The 26,447-nt window shown below is 43.6% G+C and overlaps 1 protein-coding gene across 1 annotated transcript in view; it reads left to right on the top strand.

Annotated features, from left to right (window-relative positions):
• Positions 1-5,974: 5,974 nt before the first annotated feature.
• The window catches only part of LOC129858506 (annexin A6-like), a 34,010-nt gene continuing 13,537 nt past the window's right edge, over positions 5,975-26,447 (top strand). Inside the window, exons 1-17 of the mRNA XM_055927794.1 lie at positions 5,975-6,320; positions 7,917-7,961; positions 11,036-11,120; positions 12,397-12,491; positions 13,239-13,352; positions 13,707-13,797; positions 16,342-16,421; positions 16,801-16,857; positions 17,012-17,105; positions 17,469-17,564; positions 17,773-17,831; positions 18,683-18,805; positions 21,967-22,025; positions 24,016-24,094; positions 24,925-25,006; positions 25,136-25,230; positions 25,448-25,561. Of these exons, the coding sequence (XP_055783769.1) occupies positions 7,953-7,961; positions 11,036-11,120; positions 12,397-12,491; positions 13,239-13,352; positions 13,707-13,797; positions 16,342-16,421; positions 16,801-16,857; positions 17,012-17,105; positions 17,469-17,564; positions 17,773-17,831; positions 18,683-18,805; positions 21,967-22,025; positions 24,016-24,094; positions 24,925-25,006; positions 25,136-25,230; positions 25,448-25,561 (1,332 nt within the window). The 5' untranslated portion in view covers positions 5,975-6,320; positions 7,917-7,952. The remainder of the gene's footprint in view (positions 6,321-7,916; positions 7,962-11,035; positions 11,121-12,396; positions 12,492-13,238; positions 13,353-13,706; positions 13,798-16,341; positions 16,422-16,800; positions 16,858-17,011; positions 17,106-17,468; positions 17,565-17,772; positions 17,832-18,682; positions 18,806-21,966; positions 22,026-24,015; positions 24,095-24,924; positions 25,007-25,135; positions 25,231-25,447; positions 25,562-26,447) is intronic.

Below are 26,447 nucleotides of genomic sequence, written 5' to 3'. Positions count from 1 at the left end.
AGGGGGTACGTTCACGTATGCTCTCTCCGGAGTCTAGGTCGCCATGCTCCCGCGTCTCAGTCGGACTGACAGGTTTCCCGTGCCTCAGCAGAGGTGACCGGTCCGCTCCTGATCCCCGGGATCGTCATTTTGATCGGCATCTGGCGGCTGAAGTCGCGTGTCGGGGAGGGGTACTGTCACGTGTGCTCCCTTCTCCGGCCTCTAGGCCATCAGGCTGCTCGTTATAGCGCACACCTGTCACCATCATTACACGCACTTGGTGTCGTCAGACTCACCTGGACTCCATCACTTCCCGGATTAACTTCCCTGATTACCTTCCCTGATTAACTTCCCTGATTAACTTCCTTGATTAACTTCCCTGATTACCTTCCCTGATTAACTTCCCTGATTAACTTCCCTGATTAACTTCCCTGATTACCTTCCCTGATTAACTTCCCTGATTAACTTCCCTGATTAACTTCCCTATATATGTCACTCCCTTTGGTTCCTTCCCCAGGCGTCATTGTTTCTGTTTCATGTCTGTGTGCTGTTAGTGTTTCTTGTTTTGTATTACATTCTGTTTATTTTATTAAAACACTCCCTCCCTGAGCTTGCTTCCCGACTCAGCGCACTCGTTAATGTAGACAGTTACATTTTGTTGTAAAACTATGACAGTAGGACAGTAATCTAGGGAATTGTTTCACATTCTGCTCAGGGAAAAGCAAAGAAAAACAGACTTATCTTTCCCTGGGATGTGATTGAAAGGTATCAAAGACAGCATACATTGGCAGATGGACTAATCTTCTAAAAAGTCTCAAAATGCCATCATACTTTGGAGGGGGTTGGGAACATTTGAATCTCCAAAAACAGTCTACTCTGTTTGTGCTGTAAGGTGCATGAGCAGGAAAGCCAGGTGACTTCCGGGAAGCTCTGAGTAACAGGGGAGAAGTAGTGGTCAGTATTTCTGGCAGTGATGTACGTACAGTCATGATCCAGCTATGAGGGTTGTCAATGTCTCTATTTCTCTCTCTCTCTCTCTCTCTCTCTCTCTTTCTCATTCCCTTACACCCATGGGCAGATTATGCGTGTAGATGAAGAATGGGACTGAATGGGAAGGACAACCAGTCCTTCAAGGATTCCACGATTGCCAAATATTATGAGAGGGCTTCTTAATAAATTTGACCTATCACCACATTATTTCTGCATATAACAGTAAAATCGTTGCAATATGATCTGACCCATCACCGCAGTAAAAAACCAGAGCTCACAATTTCAACCAATCATCACACATTTACTGCATAATATGTCACGTCAAAAAACTTTTTCCCTCTTCAGCACATTTTCGTAAAAAAATTGGACAAAATCATCACATATTGTTATGCAAAATGTCAGAATTTCCCCAGAAAAATCAAGCATTTTGCCCACAAATATCTCAAATAATCCAAGCGAAATCCTGGGGGGACTGGATAACGAGCAACATTAGCTAATTTTGGGGGGGTTTCATCACTGGTTATTTGGATGTATGATGATTGGACAAAGACGGTGCTTAGGGTGGCTTCATGTGCTCGTGGGAAATGGGAAACTGGGTGGTGGGAAGTGGTAAGTCTGACGTGATTGTGTTTATGTGCCTTTGAAGTCGGAACAATTGCTCAACCAATAAGATTTTAGCTAGCTTGCTAACATTGCTAATAATAAAGTTAGCTAGCTTGCATAACGTTGACATAAGGTCAAACTAGCTACATTCTCCACATTGATAATTTTGTAATTGTCAAAACTGAATTTGTTGTCATCTTTTGGTTGAAAATGTAAAAATTAAAAGGTAAAAAGTCTGCAAATCTCACTTGTGATTCTGACTTGGAGGGTTGTTCAAGTGGAATTTCTCACTGAAAACTAGGAGCTTCCGATAACTCCAATAGCACGTGAACGCAGCACGCGTGAGTAGAAACTGATCGGAAGGAAGGGGGTGCTTTGGCTGAGAGTTTCCTTTTGCTGGAACTCTCACTTTCTAACACAGTACCAACACTCAGCTGACCAAATTACACACGATTTTACTTCTGGGTTAACAAAGATTACTCACACTCTGAACTCTCTGCCCGTTCTCTCTCCCCCCCTCTCTCTCTCTCTCTTTACTCACACTCTGAATTCTCTGCCCGTTCTCTACCCCCCCCCCTCTCTCTCTCTCTTTACTCACACTCTGAACTCTCTGCCCGTTCTCTCTCCCCCCCCTCTCTCTCTCTCTTTACTCACACTCTGAACTCTCTGCCCATTCTCTCTCTCCCCCCCTCTCTCTCTCTCTCTCTCTCTTTACTCACACTCTGAACTCTCTGCCCGTTCTCTCTCCCCCCTCTCTCTCTCTCTTTACTCATACTCTGAACTCTCTGCTCGTTCTCTCTCTCTCTCTCTTTACTCACACTCTGAACTCTCTGCCCGTTCTCTCCCCCCCTCTCTCTCTCTCTCTTTACTCACACTCTGAACTCTCTGCCCATTCTCTCTCTCCCCCTCTCTCTCTCTCTCTTTACTCATACTCTGAACTCTCTGCCAGTTCTCTCTCCCCCCCTCTCTCTCTCTTTACTCATACTCTGAACTCTCTGCTCGTTCTCCCCCCCTCTCTCTCTCTCTCTCTCTCTTTACTCACACTCTGAACTCTCTGCCAGTTCTCTCTCCCCCCCCCTCTCTCTCTCTTTACTCATACTCTGAACTCTCTGCTCATTCTCTCCCCCCCTCTCTCTCTCTCTCTTTACTCATACTCTGAACTCTCTGCTCGTTCTCTCTCCCCCCCTCTCTCTCTCTCTTTACTCACACTCTGAAATCTCTGCCCGTTCTCTCTCTCTCCCCCTCTCTCTTGTTACCCCCAATTCTGATCTCTCTGGCCCTCCCCCCTCTCTTTCTCTCTCACACTCTACCCCCTTTCTCTCTCTCTCTCTCACATGCTCCCCTCTCTCTTGTTCCCCCAAATTCTGATCTCTCTGCCCCTTCCCCCTCTCTCGTTCTCTCTCACACTCTACCCCCCTTTTTCTCTCTCTCTCTCTCGCTCTCTCTGTCTCTCTCTCGTGCTCCCCTCTCTCTTGTTCCCCCAGTTCTGATCTCTCTGCCCCTTCCCCCTCTCTCTTGCTCTCTCTCTTCGCCCCCTCTCTCTCTCTCACTTGCTCTCTGTCTCTCCCCCTCTCTTTCTCTATCGCTCTCTCTCACTCTTTCTCCCCCTCGTTCTCTATCTCTCCTCCCACCTCCTTCTCTCTCACTCTCTATCCCTCTCTCTCCAATCTAGACTTACATTCCGCACCGTCTTACTGGAATGGCTCTCTCTATGGCCAGCAGAGACAGAAATAGCCCAGTCACAATCGCTCACAAGGCATGCTCTGCTCCGGCATAGTCACAAACCGGCAGGCCTCACATCTCACACACACCAGTCTCTCTCTCTCGCTCTCACTAAAGTTCAAACTGTTATAACAGTGGAATACTAGATCTAATATGGTTGTACAGAAGGCCCTGCATGTTGTATCTTTGTTTCAATACTGTCTCCTCTCATATTTTAACATGATTGTAACATAAAAAAGGGGAGTATTCACTCTAGTGGTGGTGGCTCCTCTGCATGCAACCTGGACTCAGGGATAGACGTAACATAGTAAACATAGCTGAAATCAGGTTCATTTTAAGGTTTATGAATAAAAGTTGAAAATATGTAATTTACAGACATTGAAAATACATATTTTTTGGTCATGTATTCCATGGCCAAATTTGTACAGTACATTCTCAATGAAGGAAGCACTATAAGACAAAGATCATTTTTTGAATCCATTTAAAATAAGAAAGAGGAGTCAACTGCAGTGTGCGAGCATATAATATTTATCATTGCTCCCATCTGTCAAATGCACTTTTGTTAGCTTTTTCAAAAGCTATACATCTGGAGTCCAATCACAAAATATACCACTAGACCACTTCAACTCCAATAACATTCTCGGTATAACAGTCACATTCATATTTTTTCTTTGCTATGACTGTGATATGTTGTTGTTCATCTACCTTATTTGAATGCACTGTCTGTAAGTCGCTCTGGATAAGATGGTCTGCTGAATGACCCAAATCTAAATGGAAAACTAAACAATTGCAAAGCATGCTGGGTATTATTTTAATGAGCTCCGCCCCCAAACAATACACATTTGGTTGTCCGGACCAGAAAAAATCTGAACAAATCATGAACGTCTAGGTTATGTTTTACAAGTTTGAACAGTACAGTACAGTATGGTGAGTTCAGTACAGTAGAGTACAGTAGAGTATAGTACAGTCCGGTAAATTACAGAGTTTAATTCAGTACAGTACAGTACAGTTTAATTCAGTAGAGTACAGTACAGTACAGTTTAATTCAGTAGATTACAGTACAGTTTAATTCAGTAGAGTACAGTACAGTACAGTTTAATTCAGTAGAGTACAGTACAGTACAGTTGAATTCAGTAGATTACAGTACAGTACAGTTTAATTCAGTATATTACAGTACAGTTTAATTCAGTAGATTACAGTACAGTTTAATTCAGTAGAGTACAGTACAGTACAGTTTAATTCAGTAGAGTACAGTACAGTACAGTACAGTTGAATTCAGTAGATTACAGTACAGTTTAATTCAGTATATTACAGTACAGTTTAATTCAGTAGATTACAGTACAGTTTAATTCAGTAGAGTACAGTACAGTTTAATTCAGTAGAGTACAGTACAGTTTAATTCAGTAGAGTACAGTACAGTAGAGTTTAATTCAGTAGAGTACAGTACAGTACAGTTTAATTCAGTTGAGTACAGTACAGTACAGTTTAATTCAGTTGAGTACAGTACAGTACAGTTTAATTCAGTAGAGTACAGTACAGTACAGTTTAATTCAGTTGAGTACAGTACAGTACAGTTTAATTCAGTAGAGTACAGTACAGTTTAATTCAGTAGAGTACAGTACAGTTTAATTCAGTACAGTACAGTATAGTTTAATTCAGTAGAGTACAGTACAGTACCAAAACAAATCTGAGCCAATTATAGACATCAGTACTTGGGCCAAATATAGGCCAGTACGGACCGAACGCCTGTGGATGCGGTCCGGACTGGACCATATATGAACCAAACATAGACGTTTGGGCCAAATCAAGGCCAATGACGTTGAAATCAAGGCCGGACCACACCAAAAAAAAGACCCCCAAAAAATGGCTGGACCAGACAATAGTAACTGCAGCCCGCAAATCAGTGCGTTCCTGCATGTGATCATTCCTGCATCTGCAGGAACCCCCCCCCCCCCCCCCTCGAGCATCCCATTGGTTCCTGCCCCCACTCAAGCACCCCATTGGTTCCTGACACCGGTGGACAGTGTCCTTCGCTCCCCCCCCGCCTGACGAACACCGGGCCTCACCATCATTAACAGAACTTCGGGAAAACAGTGACCGACAGGTGGGGCGAAGGACACTGTCTACCGGTCACTCCTCCCTCCTGCTAGCACAGCAGACACTGTGTGTTAGCTAACTAGCTACCTTGCTATTTAGGGACACTGTGTATCTATGTGCTAGCTAACATGCTCACAGGCGTGGACGAAGGACACTGTCTACTGGTGCACGGCTAGCTAGCAAGCTATCGTTGTTACCCCTGCCCCTTCTTCGGTGGGTTTTACCTTCTTTTTTTAACCTTTATTTAACGAGGCAAGTCAGTTAAGAACAAATTCTTATTTACAATGACGGCCTACTCCGGCAAAACCCTCCCCAAACCCAGACGACGCTGGGCCAATTGTGTGCCTTCCTATGGGACTCCCAATCACGGCCGGTTGTGATACAGCCCGGGGATCAAACCAGGGTCTGTACTGACGCCTCTAGCACTGCGATGCAGTGCCTAAGACCGCTGCACCACTGGAGCTCCCACATGCCTCCCGCCTGTTCTAGGTTAACAATTGACAAAGTATAAAGAGGGGTTCCCATAGAGGCGGGAATGGCCACATGCAGGAACGCCCCGATTTGCAGGCTGCAATTCTACCCTTCTCTGAATTGACAAGACCAGAAAAAGACGTCTAAAAGACGGTCTGTGCTTAGTGTGTATATGGGGCGTACAGAAAAACCACACAGCACGAGTGAATAAGTTGTTTACACATTTTTTCATTTATCATAACACCGTTTTTATCTAGCGTGGACGGGCTCCCTGTTAGAAAGGGGAAACTCTTTTGACGCACCGCTGGTGAGCACCGCAGTTATTACGTGAGCTCGAGGACAGGGAATAAGACAGCTGGCGTTTTCAACACCGGACTAAACGCAACCGATAAAAACAGGATAGAGGAGGTCAGGACTGCAGCGGGGTTGATTTGGATCAAATTAGTTCGGTAAAAGAGGTGAGTTTGGTGTTTGCTTTGTAGTGAATTTTCTATAGTGTCAAATGCTCAACAATATAGACTAAGATAATATTGGCGCAAGTCATGTAAAGACAATAACGGAGCTATAACGGTTTGTTTAGGATATTATTAGCCCAGCCCAAGTCTATGATAGGAGAATAATAGACAGACAGACCAGTTCCATTTTACAAACCAAGATTCTAAGTTTTAAGAACAACAGAGAGAACTGGATTGAACAATGTCGTAAATGTATAGTAATGGATTGAGCATAGACATGAGTCCTGTTTATCATTGATGTCCATTGTGTAAACAGTATAATTCTAAGTTATGTGTTTTAAACAGGATTCAAACCAAAGAAAGTTATGCTTTATGAATAAAAAGTTGTATAGTTTTGGGGTGGAAGACTGAGAGATGGGGTGTGGTCGTGGACATGTTCTGTGGATATAGCAGATGATCGGACCGAACCGTGCTTGATGGATATTTCAGGAGACTAAACACTGCTGTAGGCTTATTCTAATAACATATTCTCACTAATGGAGAAACTGTCTGAAATTCTACAATTGACAGCAATACTGTGTGCTATGCCAGAGGACAGCTTGTCCTCACTGAGTGCTTCTCCTGTGATATATATTCTTAATGAGAATTTAAATGACTTACATCCCATTTGGAAGTCTGACAGGATTCCCTTTACTTATACACAATTTCATAATTGTTCCATCTACTGTAGAATCCATCATCATAGACCATGTGGGTTTTAGTTCTACATTGAGAAGATACCGTACAGTTCAACAAGAGTGTGAGAACAAGTTTGACCTTTGTTAAAAGTAGATGTTTCTTTATTAAATGTCCCTTTCTCCACCTCACCAGATGTTAAAGCTAACTACCACTCTGAAAGGGAACACTGTAGCCTTACTGAACTGCAGGAGAAGAGCAGACAACATGTTTCCTGTGGAAAACGTGGCTATGCTTTAACCACTAGGCCATAAGCCAACAACCCTACAAGTAATCCAATTCAAAATGGCCTCCTTGGTCCCCCTCATGTCTTCTCCCTGCATAATCCTATAGGAATCTGTAGCAAGCCCACTAGTGACATTTATTATGAAACAGTATTTTGACTTTCCAATGCAGTCTTCCCTGGTGCAGGTTCTTTGGATGGTGTTGTACTGAAAGAGCAGAAACCTGACCACCACCACCATTCAATGACATATCAAGTATATTTTCATTAGCCCATGATCCAATAGCATCTCTTAGTTCATCCAGCCATACATGTTGTTCACAATCATATCCTATTCACATTGACAATTAGGATCGATAAGATGGCACAGCCAGAAGAGGACCGGCTACGCCTCAGAGCCGAGTTCCTCCTCTTTCTAAGGAGTTTTTCATGACCACAGTGCTTCTACATCTGCATTGCTCGCTCTCTGGGGTTTTAGGCTCAGTTTCTGTATATCGGTTGTCTCAAGGACTTTGTGACAACTGCCGGTTATATAAAGGGCTCTATAAATACATTCGATTGATTGATATTGATACCATCTTAAACAGCATGTCAACAAGTTTCTCTGTTCTCATTTCTGCTTCACATATCTTGTCGTGCAGGTCGATTGTTTCCTGCATATCCTTAAAAGACCAAATATGGGAATGGTAAGTCAATATGGTAATCCTGTCTCTTTGCCATTCTCTCAGTGCTATGTGTAGCTACAGTATAGCTATAAGGATAAACGTATCCTATTCCATAATGACTGTATGATAATGATGCAAGGACAAAGGAGGTGTCAGATGAGAATCATTCATTCACTAGCAGCAGTCATCAGCCCTGGCGCTTCTGTTTGTTGTAATGGCAGTAGGCTAGTATAATGTGTCACTCTTCCCTCTGGTAACCTGGACATGCTATTGGCAGACACACAGAGAGAGCTCCAGAAGGCATATGACAGGACACCTTCTCTATCTTATACCTAGCCTCGGACTCCCAGGTTCCGCTCACGTAAGTCCAGTCAATAAGAGGAGATTTGCTAGGATGGCCCTGCTAGACTATCTAATAACAAAACCATGTCTAAGGATGGCCCTGCTAGACTATCTAGTATCTAAACCATGTCTAAGGATGGCCCTGCTAGACTATCTAGTATCAAAACCATGTCCAAGGATGGCCCTGCTAGACTATCTAGTATCACAACCATGTCCAAGGATGGCCCTGCTAGACTATCTAGTATCAAAACCATGTCTAAGGATGGCCCTGCTAGACTATCTAGTATCTAAACCATGTCTAAGGATGGCCCTGCTAGACTATCTAGTATCAAAACCATGTCTAAGGATGGCCCTGCTAGACTATCTAGTATCTAAACCATGTCTAAGGATGGCCCTGCTAGACTATCTAGTATCAAAACCATGTCTAAGGATGGCCCTGCTAGACTATCTAGTATCAAAACCATGTCTAAGGATGGCCCTGCTAGACTATCTAATATCAAAACCATGTCATTTTTGGTTCTGCTGGATCTGAGGGTTGGAGCATGGTATCAGCTACACCAGAGTAGTGGGTTTGATTCATAACGCTGTACATGACCTCTGCACTCCACCACCCTAGCTGCATTGCCTTGGCAAGACAACCACAAGTTGACCATAGTACAGACAGACTGGTGCAAAGGATAGTGCAGTATCTGGATGGAAGTAACGAGCAGCCAAGCACTGCTGTAGTTTAAGCTTTATCAACAAAAACGAATAGCTCTGGTAAGTCACTTGTATCATCTGAAGATAATGTGATTATCTATGTTCTACTACACTTATTTGCTGCCTGAACACTATTTGCTGAAATGACCGTTGCTATGGGCCCATTGTTTTGGTCCTGTTGCTATGTGGGTGGGACCTCCCAGCTGTCCTGGGGAGTGATGATCTCTATGGTAGAGCTGTAGTAGGGCCACATCTTGAGCATGGGCAGTGGCCTCCTTGGCTGCCTGGCTGGCTGGATTTCTGGGTAGGAGACATTGGCTGTGTGCCTCAATGCACCCGAAAGAATCTCCACAGAAACAGCAGCTGAACGGATATGTTTCTCAGATACAGGATAAGAAATACATGAACACTGGTATTTTCCGCACTGCATGTTTGATTGAACTGCAGCCCTGGCGGCTGTATTGTATTTGATTGTTTCTGTGTTGATTGGAGGCTTCTCTGAAGCCGTGTCAGACCCCTGCAGAGTGAGCAGGTCTGTGTGTGTGTAACCTGACTCCCTGTTCCTCCCTCCTACACACACTGCTGTTCTAGAGGGTGCAGCTGTAGGCAGGGGGACAGACCAGTGTCAGCTGTCTGTCTGCCTGTCAGCCCTCTGTGACTGCAGCCACAGCCCCTTCCTGCCCCATGTACACCCACACAGCCCCTTCCTGCCCCATGTACACCCACACAGCCCCTTCCTGCCCCATGTACACCCACACAGCCCCTTCCTGCCCCATGTACACCCACACAGCCCCTTCCTGCCCCATGTACACCCACACAGCCCCTTCCTGCCCCATGTACACCCACACAGCCTCTTCCTGCCCCATGTACACCCACACAGCCCCTTCCTGCCCCATGTACACCCACACAGCCCCTTCCTGTCCCATGTACACCCACACAGCCCCTTCCTGCCCCATGTACACCCACACAGCCCCTTCCTGCCCCATGTACACCCACACAGCCCCTTCCTGCCCCATGTACACCCACACAGCCCCTTCCTGTCCCATGTACACCCACACAGCCCCTTCCTGCCCCATGTACACCCACACAGCCCCTTCCTGTCCCATGTACATCCACACAGCCCCTTCCTGTCCCATGTACACCCACACAGCCCCTTCCTGTCCCATGTACACCCACACAGCCCCTTCCTGTCCCATGTACACCCACACAGCCGCTTCCTGCCCCATGTACACCCACACAGCCCCTTCCTGTCCCATGTACACCCACACAGCCCCTTCCTGTCCCATGTACACCCACACAGCCCCTTTCTGCCCCATGTACACCCACACAGCCCCTTCCTGTCCCATGTACACCCACACAGCCCCTTCCTGTCCCATGTACACCCACACAGCCCCTTCCTGCCCCATGTACACCCACACAGCCCCTTCCTGTCCCATGTACATCCACACAGCCCCTTCCTGTCCCATGTACACCCACACAGCCCCTTCCTGTCCCATGTACACCCACACAGCCCCTTCCTGTCCCATGTACACCCACACAGCCCCTTCCTGCCCCATGTACACCCACACAGCCCCTTCCTGTCCCATGTACACCCACACAGCCCCTTCCTGCCCCATGTACACCCACACAGCCCCTTCCTGTCCCATGTACACCCACACAGCCCCTTCCTGCCCCCTACACACCCACTTCGTGCCCCCTGCACACCCACACAACCCCTCAAAGGCCGTAACATTCTCCTACACAGCCCACATACACACCCATGGCCCCTTATACGGCCTCCCACTCCCCTGTGACTTTAATTAACCCTGGGATAGGCCCAGAGTAATTCCTGGCCCAGAGTAATTCCTGGCCCCTCGTTCATTCTTCTGTGCCCAACTAGTTATACCCAGCATCCAGTTGGCTCAATCAACCCTTTTTCCCTCCTATGAAACTGAAGAAGAAGATTGTGTTCTTTAACAACTGAGCCGATAAAGTTGATAAAACCCTCCTCTGAAACTGTGCCCCGGGCCAGTGTTGTGAATGAGGTTGATTAAAGGTAATGAATGTTCTTACAGGGGTTCCGAGGCACAGTAACAGATGCTCCAGACTTTGATGCCAGTGCAGATGCTGAGACTCTCTACAATGCCATGAAAGGCATCGGTGAGTAACACTGTAGCTACACTTAGTGTCCACTGTAGGGCAGGGGTACGCTAGCCTGGTAAAACCAAACAGAACACTGCACATCTTTGTTTCAGTTTACTTCAGTTCTGTCTGGTTTATTATTAACCAGGCTAGAGGTGCACAACTCCAAAACCAGTATTCACAACTGCTTAGAACAGGGCTGTCCAACCCTGTTCCTGGAGAGATACACTCCTGTAGGTTTTAACTCCAACCCTGTTCCTGGAGAGCTACCCTCCTGTAGGTTTTCACATTAACCCTGTTCCTAGAGAGATACCCTCCTGTATGTTTTAACTCCAACCCTGTTCCTGGAGAGATACCCTCCTGTAGGTTTTCACACTAACCCTGTTCCTAGAGAGATACCCTCCTGTATGTTTTAACTCCAACCATGTTCCTAGAGAGATACCCTCCTGTAGGTTTTAACTCCAACCATGTTCCTAGAGAGATACCCTCCTGTAGGATTTAACTCCAACCCTGTTCCTGGAGAGCTACCCTCCTGTAGGTTTTAACTCCAACCCTGTTCCTAGAGAGCTACCCTCCTGTAGGTTTTAACTCCAACCCTGTTCCTAGAGAGATACCATCCTGTACGTTTTAACTCCAACCCTGTTCCTAGAGAGATACCCTCCTGTAGGATTTAACTCCAACCCTGTTCCTGGAGAGCTACCCTCCTGTAGGTTTTAACTCCAACCCTGTTCCTGGAGAGCTACCCTCCTATAGGTTTTCACTCCAACCCTGTTCCTGGAGAGATACCCTCCTGTAGGTTTTAACTCCAACCCTGTTCCTAGAGAGCTACCCTCCTGTAGGTTTTAACTCCAACCCTGTTCCTAGAGAGATACCATCCTGTAGGTTTTAACTCCAACCCTGTTCCTAGAGAGATACCATCCTGTAGGTTTTAACTCCAACCCTGTTCCTAGAGAGATACCCTCCTGTAGGTTTTAACTCCAACCCTGTTCCTAGAGAGATACCATCCTGTACGTTTTAACTCCAACCCTGTTCCTGGAGAGCTACCCTCCTGTAGGTTTTCACACTAACCCTAATATAGCACACCTGATTCTAATAATTAGCTGGTTAATAAGAATCAGATTAGTTACAACTGGGGTTGGAGCAAAAATGTACAGGAGTGTAGTTCATAGAAACAGAATAGAATCATCCAATGGTGTAGCTCTCCAGGAACAGGGTTGGGCAGCTCTGGCTTAGAAAGTTTGAAGGTCAAATGTTGCTGATGATGTTACTGATGATCTTCCTCTGTTCTCTACAGGCAGCGACAAGGAGGCCATCTTGGATTTGGTCACTGGCAGAAGCAATGCTCAGAGACAGGAGATTGTACAGGCGTACAAGTCTAGCTATGGGAAGGTACAGGAACATCACATCATAACATCCAACATCACGTCTATCCTCACGTTTCTGTACCTTTCCAGAGCTGGACCTGGATTGCATAGAAATGACCGTTTGTGGGGTTTTTTTTGTATTTACATAAACATCACTATGTATCATTTGGTGTTGAATGCTTTGAGTATCCATTGGTTACTGTGACCCACTCTATGATCTATAGTTAATACCTGGTCAATACTGGATCAGGTAAGTACCAGCTAAAACCACGGTGTAAAATAAAGCTTTATCACAAATTACAGTATTCAGTGTGCCCATTTGTTAGAAGGTACAATATATTCTTAGTTCAATTCCAGACGTTAGCTAACATTTGTTTTGTGCTAACGTTAGCTAACAGTCTGGGAATGTAGTGTGCAGCGAACGTTAGTGTCCGTTTCGCTTCTAAACTTCCACTACAAATAATAATGTAACCGTGTAGGCTTTCTGTTACATCTAGTAGGAATAGCAAAGTCCTTTAAAGTTTGATTATTGTCCCTAAACTGCCACAGTTATACTTACAAAAATTAGCTGTTTGATGTTTCAACTTACTGAGCCTTCTGCATATTGTCTCACACAACATGACAGAATAACTTCATAACAGACATGTGTCTCTTACCAATTATGTTGAATTCTTTGAGGTAAGTTTTTCCAGTCCATTTGCTACTCACAATTTAGTGTGCTCACACCACGACGAGAGGGTAACTTCCCAACAGACATGTCTCTCTTCCCCAGAACCTGATCGATGACCTGAAGTATGAGCTGACAGGGAAGTTTGAACGTCTCATCGTCAGTCTGATGAGACCCCAGGCCTACCATGACGCCAAAGAGATCCACGATGCCATCAAAGTGAGATTCTGTAGTAGAGATCCACGATGCCATCAAAGTGAGATTCTGTAGCAGAGATCCACGATGCCATCAAAGTGAGATTCTGTAGCAGAGATCCACGATGCCATCAAAGTGAGATTCTGTAGTAGAGATCCACGATGCCCTCAAAGTGAGATTCTGTAGCAGAGATCCACGATGCCATCAAAGTGAGATTCTGTAGCAGAGATCCACGATGTCATCAAATGATTATATTTAGGAAGTAAAAAGTTAAGAAACAGGAAAATGATCAGAATTGAGAATAGCCACATCAGACACCAACTGTTACACAGCCTAACATGTGCCATTATGTATTTAATGTAATGCTTTATTTCTAAGGGGGCAGGAACAGATGAGAAGTGCCTGATTGAAGTCTTAGCCTCCAGGAACAACCAACAGATACACAACCTGGTGGAAGCATACAAGGATGGTAAGATATATTTCCTCCCATTAGAATAGATGGTAAGATATATTTATTCCTCCCATTAGATGGTAAGATATATTTCCTATCTCCCATTAGATGGTAAGATATATTTCCTACCTCCCATTAGATGGTAAGATATATTTCCTACCTCCCATTAGATGGTAAGATATACAGTTGAAGTTGGAAGTTTACATCCACTTAGGTTGGAGTCATTAAACCTCGTTTTTCAACCACTCCACAAATTTCTTGTTGACAAATTATAGTTTTGGCAAGTCGGTTAGGACATCTACTTTGTGCATGACACAAGTAATTTTTTCAACAATTATTTACAGACAGATTATTTCACTTATAATTCACTGTATCACAATTCCAGTGGGTCAGAAGTTTACATACACTAAGTTGTCTGTGCCTTTAAACAGCTTGGAAAATTCCAGAAAATTATGTCATGGCTTTAGAAGCTTCTGATAGGCTAATTGACATCATTTGAGTCAATTGGAGGTCTACCTGTGGATGTATGTCAAGGCCTACCTTCAAACTCAGTGTCTCCTTGCTTGACATCATGGGAAAATCAAAAGAAATCAGCCAAGACCTCATTAAAAAAATTGCAGACCTCCACAAGTCTGGTTCATCCCTGGGAGCAATTTCCAAATGCCTGACGGTACCACGTTCATCTGTATAAACAGTAGTGTCCAAGTATAAACACCATGGGACCACGCAGCTTTCATACCGGTCAGGAAGGAGACGCATTCTGTCTCCTAGAGATGAACGTACTTTGGTGCGAAAAGTGCAAATCAATCCCAGAACAACAGCAAAGGACCTTGTGAAGATGCTGGAGGAAACAGGTACAAAAGTATCTATATCCACAGTAAAACGAGTCCTATATCGACATGACCTGAAAGGCCACTCAGCAAGGAAGAAGCCACTGCTCCAAAACCGCCATAAAAAAAGCCAGACTACGGTTTGCAACTGCACATGGGGACAAAGATCGCACTTTTTGGAGAAATGTTCTCTGGTCTGATAAAACAAAAATAGAACTGTTTGGCCATAATGACCATCATTATGTTTGGAGGAAAAAGGGGGATGCTTGCAAGCCGAAGAACACCATCCTAACCGTGAAGCACGGGGTTGGCAGCACCATGTTGTGGGGGTGCTTTGCTGCAGGAGGGACTGGTGCACTTCACAAACTAGATGGCATCATGAGGATGGAAAATTATGTGGATATATTGAAGCAAAATCTCATGACATCAGTCAGGAAGTTAAAGCTTGGTAGCAAATGGGTCTTCCAAATGGACAATGACCCCAATCATACTTCCAAAGTTGTGGCAAAATGGCTTAAGGCCAACAAAGTTGAGGTATTGGAGTGGACATCACAAAGCCCTGACCTCAATCCTATAGAAAATTTGTGGGCAGAACTGAAAAAGTGTGTACGAGCAATGAGGCCTACCAACCTGACTCAGTTACACAAGCTCTGTCAGGAGGAATGGGCCAAAATTCACCCAATGTATTGTGGGAAGCTTGTGGAAGGCTACCCGAAATGTTTGACCCAAGTTAAACAATTTAAAGGCAAATCTACCAAATACAAATTGAGTGTATGTAAATTTCTGACCCACTGGGAATGTGATGAAAGAAATAAAAGCTGAAATAAATTATTCTCTCGACTATTATTCTGACATTTCACATTCTTAAAATGAAGTGGTGATCCTAACTGACCTAAGACAGGGAATTTTTTACTTTAGGATTAAATGTCAGGAATTGTGAAAAACTGAGTTTAAATTTATTTGGCTAAAGTTTATGTAAACTTCCGACTTCAATAGTATTTTCTTCATCCCATTAGAAGCTGAATGTCCATCAAACAATCGATCTCTAACATCAGAACATGATTATAATGAGAGCAAAATGCCAAATACAGTTACAGTATGACATAATGTACACCATATAATAATAATAATACAACTTTTATAGCGCTTTCCATTACACTCTCAAAGCTCTTTAAGCAACAACAAACAAAAGAAAGACATGCAATTTTGAAAAACCCAAACAAATAGTTAATGGCCGATCATGGCAGGCAAGGTCGTTCATTAATGGGTTGAGGCAGTCGGCACCAGGAGGAAGGCTCGAGGAGAGGCAGTACAGAGGTGAAACAGACGGGGTCACATCCAGGGGGTGTCAGACTGGTCCAGAGCCGTTCATCAGGGCACCTGATAAGGGCACCTTAAATAAAAGTAAATAAATGAAATAAACTACAGTATGAAATCCACCTGTATTCAGCTGACACTTCAAATACAACTACAACATGACATACAGCAAATACAGATGTAGCATTTTAATTTGATCACTATTTTGCTGCTGAACATTTTCCTGCAAAGCAGGAAATGCAAACGTGTAGTGTGACGTTTGTAATTTCCACTTGAATTCACATTTCCTGTTGCTTTAGTATTATTTTCCTGCTGTGAGAAACTGGTCAAATGAACATTAGACATCTGTACAGCTACTGTATGACACATAACGAACACAGCACATTCCAGTCAAATCCTGGTTGTATTTCTTCAGCTTATGGCTCAGACATCGAGGAGGATGTTACAGGAGACACGTCCGGACACTTTAAGAAGATGCTGGTTGTTTTACTCCAGGTTAGTTCATGCTATGCCAGTAGCCATAGTGGATCTAATAGGATTTGATTATTTGAAAGGCTGTCAATAGCTTGTTTCTCCAGGTTGAGTGTTTTGTTGTTGTCAGTAGATATAACCAATCTGTTAACTAACTTGTTGTTGTCAGTAGATATAACCAATCTGTTAACTAACTTGTTGTTGTCCTAACCAAAGCATTATGTGTAGCTGTTTAGTCAGACATTGTGTGTGTGTGTGTGTGTGTGTGTGTGTGTGTGTGTGTGTGTGTGTGTGTGTGTGTGTGTGTGTGTGTGTGTGTGTGTGTGTGTGTGTGTGTGTGTGTGTGTGTGTGTGTGTGTGTGTGTGTGTGTGTGTGTGTGTGTGTGTGTGTGTGTGTTTCCAGGGAACCAGAGATGAACCAGGAGTAGTGCATGCAGACCTAGTGGAGGAAGATGCTCAGGTGAGTGTTTTAAAGCAGTAGAACACGTTCACCACAATACAAACCCACCAGCTGTTTCTTCCCTTCCCCTTCCTAACCCGATCAACTTCACTCCTTTCTACCTGTCTGTAACTATCACTTTTCAACACTTTTCAACACTTTTCAACACTTTCAGGCGCTGTTTGCAGCCGGGGAGGAGCAGTGGGGCACAGAGGAGTCCATTTTCATTATGTTGCTGGGAAACCGCGGTGTCAACCACCTCCAGATGGGTGAGTATAACACCGGGGTACATAAACATGAGGCTGAGCGCGACAACAGTATCATAACCTCAGCCTGACCAGAACACTGGCTATACATCCCAAATGGCACCCTACTCCCTACATAGTGCTCTGTCTATAACCCATAGATGTTAAAAGTAGTGCACTATGTCACGAATAGGGTTCCATTTGGAACGTATCCATTATGACATCAGTGCGACATCTACTTGTGTGAATCGGTCATTTCTTCTCACACCCACAACACACAGGGTTGTATCAGGCTGTTGAGTTATGTGTCTGTGGTCTGGTCTCAGTAGTTCACTGACTAGGACACCATGCCAGGGAATGACTCCGTTCTCTGTCTTCTTCCTGCAGTGTTTGATAAGTACCAGGAGATAGCAGAGAAGCCCATAGAGGACAGTATCAAGAGTGAGCTGTCTGGGGACTTTGAGAGACTCATGTTGGCTGTCGGTACGTGTTGACTCTTTCTGATAACACACATGAAGATCCTTCCGTCTGGTTAAAATCAGACTGAACCAAATCGAAATCAAATTGAAAACCGTTGAGTTCACTCACCGTTGTTCAGTCTGGTTTAATCAGGCTAAAAGATCATACCTAGTCAAGTCATCCATGAACTCTTATTTCAACATGTCTGTCTTGTGCTCACTGTTTCCTACAGTCCAGTGCATCAGGAGTGTACCTATGTACTTTGCCAAGCGCCTCTACAAGTCTATGAAGGTAAACCTCAACGGTTTATTCTTCTTTCAGGCTCAGCTGCACTCATACCAACCTCACTCATACCAACCTCACTCTGACCAACCTCAGTCATACCAACCTCACTCATACCAACCTCACCCTGACCAATCTCACTCATACCAACCTCAGTCATACCAACCTCACTCATACCAACCTCACTCTGACCAACCTCACTCTGACCAACCTCACTCTGACCAACCTCAGTCATACCAACCTCAGTCATACCAACCTCAGTCATACCAACCTCACTCTGACCAACCTCACTCTGACCAATCTCACTCTGACCAACCTCACTCTGACCAATCTCACTCTGACCAACCTCACTCTGACCAACCTCACTCTGACCAACATCACTCATAACAACCTCACTCTGACCAACCTCACTCTGACCAACCTCAGTCATACCAACCTCACTCTGACCAACCTCAGTCATACCAACCTCACTCTGACCAACCTCAGTCATACCAACCTCACTCTGACCAACCTCACTCTGATCAACCTCAGTCATACCAACCTCACTCTGACCAACCTCAGTCAGACCAACCTCACTCTGACCAACCTCACTCTGACCAACATTCCATCTCTGTCTCTGTCTCTCTCTGTGTCTGTTTCTCTCTGTGTCTGTCTCTCTGTCACTGTCTCTCTCTGTGTCTGTCTCTCTCTGTCTCTGTCTCTCTCTGTGTCTGTCTCTCTGTCTTTGTCTCTCTCTGTGTCTGTCGTTCTCTGTCTCTGTCTCTATTTCTCTCTATTTCTTTCTTTCTCTATCTCTCATCTCCCTCACTCTCTCTCCCCCCTCAATCTCTCCCTCTCTCTCCATCCCTCCTTCTCTCCAGGGTCTTGGTACGCAAGACAACACTCTGATCAGGATCATGATCTGTCGTTCTGAGATAGACATGCTGGATATCCGGGAGTGCTTCCGTATGTGCTATGAGAAGTCCCTGTACAACATGATCAAGGTGCTACAACTTAACTTATCTTAAACCCATAGATGCTTTTATCCTATAGACTGTAACCTCTAGATGGTACAATGCCTCTTCTTTGAAGTTCTGTCTTAGTTCTTAGTTACCTTGTCTAGTGACTGAAATAAGAGTGACTTTATGACTCTATACTTACTGTCTACCTCCCTGTCTATCTAACTAGATATCTGTCTATCGAAACTAGCTATCTGTGTATCTGTATATCTCCCTATATATCTATCGATCTATCTGTGTATCTAACTAACTATCAATGTGTATCTAACTAACTATCTGTCTATCTAACTAGCTATCTGTCTATCTAACTAGCTATCTGTCTATCTAACTAGCTATATATATATATCTCCCTTTCTATCTAACTAGCTATATGTATATCTCCCTATCTATCTAACTAGCTATATGTGTATCTAACTAGCTACAGTGGGGCAAAAAAGTATTTAGTCAGCCACCAATTGTGCAAGTTCTCCCACTTAAAAAGATGAGAGAGGCCTGTCATTTTCATCATAGGTACACTTCAACTATGACAGACAAAATGAGGGGAAAAATCCAGAAAATCACATTGTAGGATTTTTAATGAATTTATTTGCAAATTATGGTGGAAAATAAGTATTTGGTCAATAACAAAAGTTTATCTCAATACTTTGTTATATACCCTTTGTTGGCAATGACAGAGGTCAAACGTTTTCTGTAAGTCTTCACAAGGTTTTCACACACTGTTGCTGGTATTTTGGCCCATTCCTCCATGCAGATCTCCTCTAGAGCAGTGATGTTTTGGGGCTGTTGCTGGGCAACACGGACTTTCAACTCCCTCCAAAGATTTTCTATGGGGTTGAGATCTGGAGACTGGCTAGGCCACTCCAGGACCTTGAAATGCTTCTTACGAAGCCACTCCACACGGGCGGTGTGTTTTGGATCATTGTCTTGCTGAAAGACCCAGCCACGTTTCATCTTCAATGCCCTTGCTGATGGAAGGAGGTTTTCACTCAAAATCTCACGATACATGGCCCCATTCATTCTTTCCTTTACACGGATCAGTCGTCCTGGTCCCTTTGCAGAAAAACAGCCCCAAAGCATGATGTTTCCACCCCCATGCTTCACAGTAGGTATGGTGTTCTTTGGATGCAACTCAGCATTCTTTGTCCTCCACGATTTTAGTTTTTACCAAAAAGTTATATTTTGGTTTCTTCTGACCATATGACATTCTCCCAATCTTCTTCTGGATCATCCAAATGCTCTCTAGCAAACTTCAGACGGGCCTGGACATGTACTGGCTTAAGCAGGGGGACACGTCTGGCACTGAAGGATTTGAGTCCCTGGCGGCGTAGTGTGTTACTGATGGTAGGCTTTGTTACTTTGGTCCCAGCTCTCTGCAGGTCATTCACTAGGTCCCACCGTGTGGTTCTGGTATTTTTGCTCACCGTTCTTGTGATAATTTTGACCCCACGGGGTGAGATCTTGTGTGGAGCCCCAGATCGAGGGAGATTATCAGTGGTCTTGTATGTCTTCCATTTCCTAATAATTGCTCCCACAGTTGATTTCTTCAAACCAAGCTGCTTACCTATTGCAGATTCAGTCTTCCCAGCCTGGTGCAGGTCTACACTTTTGTTTCTGGTGTCCTTTGACAGCTCTTTGGTCTTGGCCATAGTGGAGTTTGGAGTGTGACTGTTTGAGGTTGTGGACAGGTGTCTTTTATACTGATAACAAGTTCCAACAGGTGCCATTAATACAGGTGACAAGTGGAGGACAGAGGAGCCTCTTAAAGAAGAAGTTACAGGTCTGTGAGAGCCAGAAATCTTGCTTGTTTGTTATTGGCCAAATACTTATTTTCCACCATAATTTGCAAATAAATTCATAAAAAATCCTACAATGTGATTTTCTGATTTTTTTTCCTCATTTTGTCTGTCATAGTTGAAGTGTACCTATGATGAAAATTACAGGCCTCTCATCTTTTTAAGTGGGAGAACTTGCACAATTGGTGGCTGACTAAATACGTTTTTGCCTCACTGTATCTGTCTATCTAACCTGTTATCTGTATATTTACTCTAACTAGCTATCTGTCTATCTACTGTAACTAGCTGTCTAACAAGCTATCTGTATATCGGCACATCTCCCTATCTATCTATCTATCTATCTATCAATCTATCTATCTATCTATCTATCTATCTATCTATCTAACTAGCTATCTGTATATCTCCCAATCTATCTAACTAGCTATCTGTATATTTCTCTGTCTATCTAACTAGCTGTCTATCTAAATAGCCATCTGTTTAACTATATATCTGTCTATCTTCATATCTCCCTGTCTATCTAACTAGCTACCTGTCTTTCTGTATACCTCCCTCTATGTCTGTCTATTTAACTAGATATCTGTCTATCTTCATATCTCCCTGTCTATTTAACTAGATATCTGTCTTTCTGTATATCTCCCTCTATATCTGTCTATTTAACTAGCTATCTGTCTTTCTGTATATCTCCCTCTATATCTGTCTATCTAACTAGCTACCTGTCTTTCTGTATATCTCCCTCTATGTCTGTCTATTTAACTAGATATCTGTCTTTCTGTATATCTCCCTCTATGTCTGTCTATCTAACTAGCTATCTGTCTTTCTGTATATCTCCCTCTATGTCTGTCTATTTAACTAGCTATCTGTCTTTCTGTATATCTCCCTCTATATCTGTCTATTTAACTAGATATCTGTATATCTAACTATCTATGTGTCTATCGTACTATCTGTCTATCTGCATATATCCCTGTCTATCTAACTAGCTATATGTATATCTAACTAGCTATCTGTATATCTAAATAGCTATCTGCCTACCTAACTAGCTATATGTCTATCTACTTAACTAACTATCTATATATCTCCCTGTCTATCTGTCGTTCTAACTATCTGTCTATCTGTATATCTAACTAACTCTCTGTCTATCTGTCTATCTAACTAACTATCTGTCTATCTGTAATCCCTGTCTATCTAACTAACTCTCTATCTGTATATCTCCCTCTCTATCTCCTGTATATCTGATATCTCTGTCTATCTGCATGTTTCCTTGTCTGTCTAAGTAGCTTTCTGTTTATCTGTACATATCTCTGTATATCTTTTAACATGGTATCTTAATGTTCTGTCTGGTCTTCTACCCAACAGGAAGACACATCAGGAGATTACAAGAGGACTCTGCTCGCCCTGTGTGGAGGAGATGATGAGTAAGTTAGTTATTGCTGATTGATAGAGCTCATCATGACTGTGTTTTGCAGTAATTCATGTACACCACTTGGGGGAGACATTGCACCATCTCAATTTATTCACATTTGGCAGATTTAATAATGCCTTTTCTGAGGAAACATTAAGCCAAAGAGCTGAAACCCAAAGCTTCACTGAAAAGTGAGAGAATTTAGAATTAAATGTTGTCATAGTTCAGGAATGAGTCAGAGGAGAAATACTGTTAATATATAACTCTCAAAGGGCAAGCCTAAAGGGTGCATGTCACTTATTGTCATGCCAACATGATGTTTGGCTTGACAAGGACAGCAATGAAGTTGGCAAGAGTACAAACAGACCTGTGACCAGGCTAGTGTAGGCTCGGGCTACAGCTGGGTTGTTCCAACAATTAAATTCTGACTTGGTTAAAAATAAACTTTTGAATTCACCTATTTTTTGTTTTTACATTCTTTCATAAAGAGCACACGTTCAATTTAATAAAAAACATGTTTTCCCATCTCAAGAAGTAAAAATAAATAAATGACTATTCAGTGCCAAATATAGCAACAAGGCTGACTGTGAAAAGCTGACCGTAACAGGGTTGATGATTTCATCTTAAAATCCGCCATAAATCCCCTTGTTAGCTCTGGTTTTGTTGTTGGGGGGGGGGTCAGGGTTAGCTCTGGTTTTGTTGTTGGGGGGGGTCAGGGTTAGCTCTGGTTTTGTTGTTGGGGGGGTCAGGGTTAGCTCTGGTTTTGTTGTTGGGGGGGGTCAGGGTTAGCTCTGGTTTTGTTGTTGGGGGGGTCAGGGTTAGCTCTGGTTTTGTTGTTGGGGGGGGTCAGGGTTAGCTCTGGCTTTGTTGTTGGGGGGGTCAGGGTTAGCTCTGGTTTTGTTGTTGGGGGGGGTCAGGGTTAGCTCTGGTTTTGTTGTTGGGGGGGTCAGGGTTAGCTCTGGTTTTGTTGTTGGGGGGGTCAGGGTTAGCTCTGGTTTTGTTGTTGGGGGGGTTGGGGCTGTGGCTGTCATGAAATTTCGTCAGCCGGTGATTGTCAAGCAAATAACAGTCAGTCTCAGTAACTGACCTGTTAATTAACAGAAACACATTTAACATCTTCTGGCTTCCACACACAGCCTACAAGTCACTGAGGCTGACCTTTGGAACATCTACATTTTAAAAAGTCTAATAAATCCATGTAATATAGCCTACACCTTCACAATAAATCCATTGTTTATTTTAGACAGGTCAAAAGAAACATGATATGAAGAAAACGTAGTCTATTTCAGAAGAACAGAATATCATACTCTGAGTTGTCCTCATGTTAAGCCCTGATCTGGCTATGCATACGGCTGTGGGGTACTCTAGTTCATTTAGCAGACAAGATTTGTTTACAATTCCGTGGCATTATTTTATATTATTTAATAGTATGAAGAATACAATATAATATTAGGAAAGTTGGGAAATAAATATAGCAGGCCTAGCCTATAGAAAGCTGATGCGATCCTCCTCTTTTTAATAGAGGCCATCACTCTGTTTTCTCGCGCAATTGCATAGCCTATAGAAATGTTGCGCAACATGAGCTCATGGGTTCTCATGAAGTGTTTGATTAGATTTTCCATGACATTTGCAATGATGTCAGAGTGATTAGAGGGACAATAGAGGGCAGAGTACAAGGCAGTGATCAAGTTTGGTGGCCTACTTATGACCATCAGCAGCATCAGAGCTTGGAGAAGCCTAATTACGGTCACGTGGAATTTGACTGCCTTCATGACTCGGTAATACGGTCACCGCAACAGCCCTAGTCAGGGTTAGCTCTGTGGTTTTGTTGTTGGGGCTGTTATGTTGACTCATGGTTAGATTCAATTAGATACATTGTATTATTACAGTGTCTTTTATCTTCAGGATGCCCAGCCCAGATAGGCTTATAAACCGCTGTCTGTTTTTGTGATTCACTGTGTTCCGTACTCCTTGACTCATTGGTATATAATTGGTCATTGCAGCCTAGCAGGAGAGTTCTTCCCAGAGGCAGCTCAGCTAGCCTACAAGATGTGGGAAACAAGTGCCATGACCAAAGTTCAGGTTCGGCCCTCTGCCCTCTGCCGTCTACTCACAAATGGCACTCTATTCCCCCCATTCAATCTGTGTCCTAAATGGCCCTATGTAGTGCACTAATTGGGCTCTGATCAAAACTAGTGCACTTTATAGGGTTCCATTTGGCACACATTTGTTTTGCTAATTTTGCCCCTCAAAAACAGCCCACTATATTGGGTGCCATTTCAGAGTTGCTTATAGTATAGATTGCATGTTTGTTCTGTCCTCTGGCATGCATCTCATTACCTTTACAAGGATCTCTTCCCTGGCTGTGGCCCCTCAACCCGCGCTGATAACTCTACCATCTCTTCCCTGGCTGTGGCCCCTCAACCCGCGCTGATAACTCTACCATCTCTTTCCTTGCTGTGGCTCCTCAACCCCCCCTTCACAACATTTCACTAATTACACTGTTGAAATACAGACAGTTCCTGTTACAATGATCCTGTGCAGACATGGACACACAGACACGCACAAACATACTCTGATTTTGGTTGTTTTCGAGGCCTCCCTCCAGGACTTCTGATCATAAACTAAACAATAGTGATAGAAGATGAATTGATATTTGGTTCCCGTGACAACACTCAGTCTGAGATTGTTCCTGGACTGCACATCTGTGCATGTTTGCTGCTCTGACCCTTTGAAGTCTGTCCTGTCTGTCTGGCTGTCTGTCTGTCTGGCTGGCTGGCTGTCTGTCTGGCTGGCTGTTTGTCTGGCTGGCTGGCTGGCTGGCTGGCTGGCTGGCTCGCTGTGTGTGTCTGTGTGTGTGTGTGTACTATATCTGATTTGACCCCTGCCCCTTCTCATCCTCTCTTCTTCAGCTCAGACCAACTATCCGTCCTGCCAGTGATTTTGACCCGGCTGATGATGCTCAGAACCTGAGGAAAGCCATGAAAGGCTTTGGTACTTCACTCTAACCGTGTTAATGACATTGTTGTTCTTCATACATCATAGGATATTGTATTAAACATATATGTGGAAGTGTTTGATAAAAACAGGTATTTATAACCATTGTTCCCATCATGTCTTCAGGCACAGATGAAGACGTCATCATTAACATTGTGGCTAACAGGAGCAACGAGCAGAGACAGGAGATCAGACAGGCCTTTAAGTCCATCCTCGGCAGGGTAAGACAGACATCCCCCGACACTCGCGCTTTACATTGTACTGTGAAACCCACCGTATCCAAAACTCAATCAGTGTGCTGGAATGTGATGGCGTCATTCCAGTGAGTGGGCGATGCACAGCAGCCATTTTGTGCCAGTAGTTCCACACATGGGCTACAGATGTACACAGGATAAGATGGTCTTCTGTTCTGTGTGTTAACTATGACCTCTCCTATAGGACCTGATGAAGGATCTGAAGTCTGAGCTCTCTAAGAACCTGGAGAGGCTGATTATCGGCCTGATGCTGACGCCCGCTGAGTTTGACGCCAAGATGATGAGGAAAGCGATGGAGGTAGGAGGAGGTGGCGGTCAATGTATATAATATATAGAACTGTATAGAAACACTGAATGTTTGTGGAGATGGTGGATCTCTCAGTGTGATACATATCTAGTAGACAAGTCTTAGTATGAGATAACATTGTCTGTTCTGTGTGATACATATCTAGTAGACAAGTCTTAGTATGAGATAACATTGTCTGTTCTGTGTGATACATATCTAGTAGACAAGTCTTAGTATGAGATAATATTGTCTGTTCTGTGTGATACATATCTAGTAGACAAGTCTTAGTATGAGATAACATCATCTGTTCTGTGTGATACATATCTAGTAGACAAGTCTTAGTATGAGATAACATTGTCTGTTCTGTGTGATACATATCTAGTAGACAAGTCTTAGTATGAGATAACATTGTCTGTTCTGTGTGATACATATTTAGTATGTTCCGCAGACAAGGGACATGCAGATTCTACAGATTCTTTCTCCAGTGGGTGGATTTATGTTTGAGACCGATATGACAAACTAGGAATAAAAAAAAAAAATGTGCCTTTCGACAAGAACAGGAGAGGAGAGGAGAGGAGAGGAGAGGAGAGGAGAGAGAATATATAGACATAATATGGCATTTGAAATGAAACTTCTGTGAGTGTAATGTTTACTGTTCATTTGTATTGTTTATTTCACTTTTGTTTATTATCTACTTCACTTACTTTGGCAATGTTGATGAGAGAGAGAGAGAGAGAGAGAGAGAGGGAGAGGGAGAGGGAGAGGGAGAGGGAGAGGGAGAGGGAGACCCATTATTGAGTCAGACTGGCAGACACAGTGTTGACCAAGGTAGGGGTTTCCGTGTTGACTAAATCCAAAGATTCTCAAATGTAAATCCCAGCATTTAGAATACATGCAA

This window comes from Salvelinus fontinalis, chromosome 6, assembly GCF_029448725.1.
Source record: "Salvelinus fontinalis isolate EN_2023a chromosome 6, ASM2944872v1, whole genome shotgun sequence".
Classification (NCBI taxonomy): Eukaryota; Metazoa; Chordata; class Actinopteri; order Salmoniformes; family Salmonidae; genus Salvelinus; species Salvelinus fontinalis.
The sequence above is the reverse complement of the archived record's forward strand: the minus strand, read 5'-3'. Positions and strand labels throughout refer to the sequence as shown.